Source organism: Homarus americanus, unplaced genomic scaffold (assembly GCF_018991925.1).
Source record: "Homarus americanus isolate GMGI-L3 unplaced genomic scaffold, GMGI_Hamer_2.0 scaffold48511, whole genome shotgun sequence".
Lineage (NCBI taxonomy): Eukaryota > Metazoa > Arthropoda > Malacostraca > Decapoda > Nephropidae > Homarus > Homarus americanus.
The window spans coordinates 1-8,378 of record NW_024720920.1 but is presented as its reverse complement, the minus strand read 5'-3'; the positions used below and the strand labels follow the sequence as shown (position 1 = coordinate 8,378).

Here is an 8,378-nt window from a genome sequence, read left to right as displayed (position 1 = left end):
AACTTCCCTATGACACTATACTACAACACTATAACATCACTACAACATCAAAACTCCACTACAATAGTATACTACAACTCTATAACCACTAAAACACTATCATCACAACACCAGAACTCCACTATAACGCCACTATAGAACTATACTACAACGAAGTATCATCACTACACTATTGCATCTTCACCGCAACAGCTTACCTCCACAATATAAACAGGAAATCTTGGGATGAGAAACTGGATTTAACCAGTTTTCGACTTGAATTTTTCATTTACTCCTCGAATTTTGAATACTAGGTCCTTGAGCAACCTAAACCTGAGGGTAAATATACCTCAGGATGGACACCAGCAGGTACGTAAAACAATCGGTGCGTGCACTGTGCGAAATCTGTGAATGCCATTTTGTAAACGTGTTTGGGGATGGGGCCTTTGAGTTCGTGGCTGATCCTACCTGCATGAAGCCTTTGGGTCACGGGACCTACGGGTCTTGTCACTTGGTTACAGTGTCCAATAGCCAGTGGGTCATCAAGGCCATTCCAGCTACACCAGCTATTGTTTTAACTCTGCAGAAGGAAATCCAGGCCCTTTCAGTCCTGCAGAATGTACCCGGTCTTCAGAAGATAATCGGAGTGTGTCCCTCGAAGCTCACCCTCCTCACCGAATACGCCGGGGAGAGCCTGGACAAATACCTCCAGACCCACACCTGCACCATAGGCCAGCGCCTGCAGATCGTAAAACAGGTCACCCGAACCCTGCTGGCGGTAAAGGAGCGGGGATGGGTGCACACCGATGTCAGGTGTGAAAACATCTGCATCCAAAATACCCCCAGTGGGATTCGTGCTACGCTCATTGACCTTGGTCTGTCTGCACAAATAGGAAAATTTAACCGATTCCCTCCCGGAACAAAGTCGCCATTCTACATGGCCCCTGAGGTGGTCAAGAACAGTCCAGTGACCTCTCAGGCTGATGTATACAGCATGGGTCGCCTTCTACAGACTGTTGTCGGTGTTCACCATCTCAGCCGTGAAGCACAGCGATGGGTGAGCCACGCCATCAACCCCGTCCCTAACCTTCGAAACAATATGGAGGTTTTGGCACGGATCCTAGAAATAAGGACTTGAATCCCAGGCACAGGTCACCTAAGCCTCTCCAATCTCCACCGGCGGCAACCACCCAATCTACTTTAAGAAGGATGAAGGAGGAGAAGGAGGAGGAGGAGTGAGAGAATTAGTTACAAAACACCGAGAGAAACTTGTAACTATAAGAGAAAAATTAATAAACAGATAGATAAATAGGTTAAATAGGAGAGCGAGAGAGGGAGAGAGAGAGAATTTTATCGTACGTGGAAGACATCTCATAATTTCTTATGATTATTTGAGAAAACAGGTGACACACACACATATATACACAAACACACACACACACACACACACACACACACACACACACACACACACACACACACACACACACACACACACACACACACAAACACACACACACACACACACACACACACACACACACACACACACACACACAGTCATTCAGTAAACTTCTCCGGCAGGTAATTACAGGTACACAGGTTATTTAATATTGTTGTGTTGCTCTGAGGTGTCTAACTGTCTGTCTCATGTCATCTGGTGTCCATGGTCACTATTTATGTATTTGACACGGGTTCGAGTACCGTGCTTGGCCCGGACACACGTGGGAACTCTGATGTTGATGAGTTACGTTAATTAAATACAATAATAATTATTGCAGAAAGAGTTGTGATGTAGGACCTAACCTAACCTAACCTAAATAGCGTTAAAGTGGTTAAAATATTAAGGTGTAATAAACTACGGTGGTGAGACAACTTTCAGTAACTTGAAACAACTTAAGATTAACCTATTTGGAATAAATGTAAAATATATTATTTTACATTTTTATAAGAAAAAAGTATTACCCTGTAAATAGTTGCTGGTTTCAGCGTTATATTCCGGTGATCCTTGTGAGGCTTCTGTCCTGACCAGTATGACGACGATATTGTAACCTATCAAATGTTCTTCAAACTATGTAAACAGTCGGCACAGTCCAGGAAGACAGGTGCTACAGCCAGCATAGATAAGAACCTCAACTCATATATATAGATACACTAAGGCAACACAACCCAAACACACAAAGGCTAAACCAACACGACTAAGGCGTACAGAGCTCTTAGTCAGTAGAGAAAGTCTTCTTATTAAGGGTAAGAGGAACATAGTATCACCGTCACTCTCCCAGGACGAGAAAACAACAAATGATCTGCCGAAATCGTTGGACACGTGGAGGCCCGGCCAGCCAACTCTCCTGACAGTTTAATTGGCTCTCGATGCTGCTCCCTGACGTCCACCACAGCTCCCACCCCCATCACCAGCCACACACCACACCAGCACAAGAAACACCAAATGAAAACTGATTAATTCACTCCTGACTTCTCCCAGAATTCCAGGATACTAAATTAAACCAAAATATAAGTCGAGCTGCTCACCTGTTTGTGCTGATGACATGGACATTTCCTTGCATTGTATATATATATATATATATATATATATATATATATATATATATATATATATATATATATATATATATATATATATATATATATAACACTAATAATAATCGATGCTTTTATCGTTTCTGAAGACCGTCGTCTATTTGTCAACACACTTAAAGGTTACCACGGCTGGGCGAGTCCATTAATTCATATGGCATAAATACTAGTGAGCATCACATAAACATTATAGGGAACAATAATGTTAACGCTTAAGAGAAAACGTTAAAGAAAAAAATAAGTGTCTTTCTAAACTAAGTTGATAAGTTTAGGGGAAATGGACAAAGACCTACAATATATACACACAGTTATTAACAACTGTAATACTATGACTTCTACATAAGTTTGGCTGTAGGTTCATGTTATTGTATGTCTAAAACCTATAAGATTTAACCTAACGTAGCTTTAACTATGTTTATTAGTTCTCAGATTAGTGTGTGGACATATTAAATAATCTTCTTCCACATCCTTAAATCTGTCCTTTATTGAGCTGCAAATCTTCACTCTTTCCAAATTTCAGAAAAAATATCTTTCAATATTCTAAAAATCTTCTGCTACTCAAACAACAAAGACATTAAAAGGATAGTTACATTACCCTCGTCTCAGCAGCACCGCCTCAGCTCCACCCTCTCTCGAGACCCAACGCTCTTACTCTCTCCCTCATCCATCATCCTCCTCTACACCCGCTCAACTTTTTTAACTATCCAGTATTACACCTTTTGTACACTTCCTTCCCCCATTCCGTCTCCAGGTGCCGCCCGAAGTTTGTTCTTCAAGGGTTTAAATTCCGAAAGAGAGGTACTGATTGTTTGCTCTGTTATTGTTTGTCTGGGTGATATCTCAGGCACTTTTTGAGCAGGAAGCTGAAATTTGGACACAAAATTAACCTGAGGCTTTGGCATCCCCCCTTTTACTCATCTTTTGTTTGTGGTATAGCATGGGAGGGGGCGGCGGTGTCTTTTGGACGTACCACTACTTGTTCACTTTATTTTGCAAATAATGAAATACAAATTGAAATAAAAGGATTTTACTTATAGTTTGGCGCTTCCGACACAGAACGTTAACCTGACTTGTGAACTGAACATTGAACTATTTTCTCTCGACCGCCTTCACTATAAAGTTAGGTACAGCTGGGTGGACTGGTAGTGCCTCGGGGTCAAATCAGAGACTCTTGGGACAGGAGGCGAGGGATGTATCCATCCGGCCGCCAGACCCCTATCTTAGGGTTAACGCCACCTAAGATGACCAGTTTCATCAACACACACACACACAAACACACACACAAACACACACACATCGAAGAAGAGAGAGAATATAAAAATCTATAATGTTTTTTTCCCTATTCTTTTGTTATTTCTTTTAGATAACAAGTTACAGGTAATTATGTAATGGTCTCAAGATGCAGGTAAATAATGGCCTCTGTCACACCACCCATATATCACTTTAATTCTATCATCTATATCTGTTGCTGTACTCAAGCTATATTACCTATAATTTATATATTAAAATTGAACACCTTGTACAGTCACACACAGTAATGTCACCCATCTTATCCTTAATTGTCTTATATATTATTTAAAACATCTACACAAACCTTCATCCTTCTTCACCATCACTGTATTCACTCATTTATCTGCTCTTCTTTATGTCTTTATTCCATGCACTTTATTCCTTACCCATAATCTTCCGGCAACAAGTTCATGGTTCTCTTAGTCTTCCTCCCTGTAGTGTCTTAAGTCCTTATATACACAAGTTTATGACAATATACAAGTTAAATGTCTCAGGTCTTCGTCCCCTTTTAAAATCAATTTTCACCGTCCAGGACTATTTCAATCCCTGCCTCAACTTTTATTAGATCTGAAACTCATCTTTCGAGCTAATGACCAATCTTGTGTTCTTCTGCCGCCACAGGTGGAGTATTCTTCTTCACTGGTTTGTCTCTCTTTCTCTCTGACTGTGTACTCTCAACACAGTGACGCACCACAGCACAACACACTGTGACGCACCACAACACAACACAGTGACGCACCACAAAACAGCATACTGTGACGCCTCACAGCACAACACACTGTGACGCACCACAGCACAACACACTGTGACGCACAACAACACAACACAACACACTGTGACGCACCACAATACAGCATACTGTGACGCCTCACAGCACAACAAACTGTGACGCACCACAACACAACACAACACACTGTGACGCACCACAACACAACATACTGTGACGCCCCACAGCATAACACACTGGATCAATGTTAACAGCAATAACTGCTTCACTGGAACAAGCTGTGACCGAAACTTAACTGCTGAAATGGTATATAAGCAATAATTACCATTAAAAATAAAATGTTTGCAAGAAATATTTTGTACAAACGAAACTAGCAAGAACACATCTTGTGAACGTATAATTGTGAATATAATTCAATCTTCTAAATACAGATTACAATGTAAACAACAACATCAACTGCCCGTATGATACAGTCGTCGTGTTTTTCTGGGTAGTGAGTCAGCCAATTAGCAGCAGTCATTGGGCCAAGTTGTGCCTGTTATTGATGTTTATAGGCGATAGAAAACACGTATAATGACCCAGGTGTAATATGTGGCGTATCATCTATTAGTACTAGACAACAATTATCCTTTATTACTACCAGAAAAATATAGCACGTTAAGAATTTAGTGAATATAAAGGAAGTAATTTAATTCGGAGATATTTTGTTTTGTTTTTACTTTTTTTTACTTAAGTCTCATAAAATTCATTAAAAGAAAACGGATACAAATGAAGATTACTGCAGGGTAATCTTGTGTTTTTGGTCCCGTCTTTGAATGGTAAAGTCGCCGCACTCAGGCACTTCTGAGTTTAAACAAGTAAGTTATTGTTTAATGTGTTAGAGCGGCAATACAGCATTACGTAAATAATACTCCTAATTGCCCCCAGAGGCTAGTTTATTATCAAAGATTCCTCAAACACTGTTGTTATGATTGGATTAGAACACCGATTAGAAACTTTTAAAGCTTATGATGTAGTCACTAACTTAACAACCTGTTGTAAACTGAACTACATTTCCATCGTTCTTTTTCTAATACGAGTAATAGTAACTAAATGGTAAGAGAGTCAGGCAGACACCCAAATCACATCTGTGCTCGAGGATACAGACAAGTCAGTCTACACCTCCCCAATAGTCCTGACCCGACGCTTGAGTGTAGGAGGGAGGTAAAACACTGAAGGGGAGAAGAGTCTATGGATTGGCTTTGGAAGGAGAGGAGGCATATTATTGGTCTCTTGTCCAGTGAGTGGATTCTATAGAGTATTTGTGGGAGGAAGAAGCGGTGAGTGTGTCGCGGGACCAGACTTGGGGAGGTAGCCAACAGGTACAGTACACGTCTCCCGGAGCAATGATTGAAATAACACCTGGGAGAGAGAGAGAGAGAGAGAGAGAGAGAGAGAGAGAGAGAGAGAGAGCAGGAAGTTGGATGGTGATAGTGTAAAAGTTAATAAGGTGGACTATATTTTATATTATATTTTAATCATTCTCTCTGTACTGTACTGTACTGCACTGCACTGTACTGTACTGTACTGTACTGTACTGTACTGTACTGTACTGTATTGTATTGGCGTCTGTCACAATATCGCTCAATTATTCTTCAGTGGGTTTTCTTCCTGTAAGTCAGCCGACAGTTGTAGACAACCAGAAAAAATATTGAATATTTCCAGAGAAACAAAACTAATGTTGTGACAAAAATACTGGTGAGTTCCCTTAATTTACTGTATGGTGTGACACTTAACTTACTTGTAATATTCTCATTCTATAGAACATTTGTTTCAGGCTTCGACTGGCAGCAACGTGTCCCATTCACTGAAAACTTTCTCTAATAGACAAACACATAGCCAAGATTTTATTGCAATTCTGAATATACTACAAAAACCTTTATATAAGTTCATTATGTTGACGGAGTTGGTCTGAGTCGGTTCGGTTTGGGTTTGGTTTACAATATACTGTACACTCCATCCATATAATGTTCCTCTGATGCCAAACTGACAAGTAATTTTCACCAGTTGGAATGTGTCAACACCCGCCTGGCTACCTGGAGTTGTGTCGCAAAAATGGTAGTGAAAGGGTCACCGAAATTGCACTAAAAGTTTATTGTAAACAGCTGCTTTCTCACCTCCTTTGTGAGAGACAATATATAGTGTGCCGTCCCCAGTGTTCCCTGTGTACTAAACATAGAAGATGAAGATAAAATACACAATACCAAATGATAAGAGGATTCATGTGAAAACTTATCATGTCTGGTTCACGTTATGCCAAGATTTCCCCCCAAAAGACCGACTTACTGTGTAGTGGTCAGCATCACCCCGCGCAGATGAGTGACCTCGAGGAGATAGACTGGGGGAGGTAACACGTGAAGGTGAATCAATCTACTGAAGAGCAATAATACTAACAGAAGAACCTATAAACACACTAGGCAAGTCATAGGCAAGTTCCTTGGTCTAACCAGCAGTAACTGGTGGTTCACACTGCCGGCTACTACAGGTAGTTAGCCAGCGTGAGTGGTGAGTTACCTGGCCATACACCTTGTCACCTCACAGGGTCGTCGTTGTGTTAGTTGCAGATTTTACCGCCGGAACAAATTCACGCTTAGTGGCATCAGTGCACGAGAGGTAACCATTATTTTTAACAAGCTATTCGTAAAAAAATTCTTTGTTATTTATTCTTGCTATTGCGAGGATATATAAGAGTTGTAAAGGCCGGGTCTTTAATCACCGTACACAGAGTCTTTATCACAATAAACTGACAATGTTGATGTAATAACGTATTACAGCTCGGCAATAACTAAGGTCTTTAAGCGCGTATTATACTGTAGGTCAGCAATACAGGAGACCAACAAACTTATTTTTCTCGGGGAATATCAACAATATTTGTATTAAAAAGTATCATTTTTTTTCTCCCAAAACTTAGACTAAAAACGAAAGATTTATAGCAGCCGCTCTTAAGGCCACACATGAGAAGTTCTTCTATACATATATTTTGTTTCTGTTGTTTGTATACTCCCGTGTTGTCCTACGTCTGGCAGCAACTGGAGATCAGGACATGTAAGTCGGGAAAAAGCTTGTGTAATAACAGTCTATGAAAGTTGAAATACTTCCCAATGAAACAAAAGACGAACAAATATAAACGTACAGCAACGGAAAGTTGTTTATTTTTTATATAGTTTTTATTTTCCTTCTGTTCACTATGATTAATTACACAGCTGAAGTATGAGGAGAATTTAATATATTTTGATTCTTGTTTTATTCATCAGATTATTCTGTTGGAATTTGGACTTTTTTTTTTGGGGGGGGGTGGGAGGGGGGCTGATTTTTGTTCTCGAAGTGTTTGGCCTCATTCTCTGTGACCCTTGATGATTATTACGTCTACCAAGACAAACAATTCCCTCTGTTGTGACCCAGTACTGACCCCTGCCCTCCCCTCCCCTCCGTCATGGTTCACATAATGTTTTCTTTACTTCAATATTCTAGTTACTAAATTTATAGTCACTTACGCATATCCGGGATGTTTGCAAGCCGCCACGACAATAGGTGCAATAAATGCAATACAACGCTTGTACAGTGTGTTGTGAGTGTGTTACTTTCTGTGGTCTGAGTCAGAGTGCAGAAATTTGTGTTTGTTTCCTGGAGCAGCAATAACCTGAGTTGGCCAGTGGAAACTGTTGAATTTTTCATGACGACCAAAAGAAGAAAAGTACAGGTTATTTTTGTAATCTGTACGACCCCCACAACCAGGTATATTTATATT

The 8,378-nt window shown here is 40.3% G+C and overlaps 1 protein-coding gene across 1 annotated transcript; it reads left to right on the top strand.

Moving 5' to 3' along the window:
- The first annotated feature begins 451 nt into the window (after positions 1-451).
- Positions 452-1,117, top strand: LOC121861286 (probable myosin light chain kinase DDB_G0292624). Its single transcript, XM_042358931.1, has one exon. It carries the CDS (start codon positions 452-454, stop codon positions 1,115-1,117), a length of 666 nt encoding a protein of 221 aa, XP_042214865.1.
- Positions 1,118-8,378: the final 7,261 nt, after the last annotated feature.

Bases quoted from the DNA above. Each gene is read 5' to 3' on its own strand.
- LOC121861286 (XM_042358931.1), top strand. From the start codon at position 452: ATGAAGCCTTTGGGTCACGGGACCTACGGGTCTTGTCACTTGGTTACA.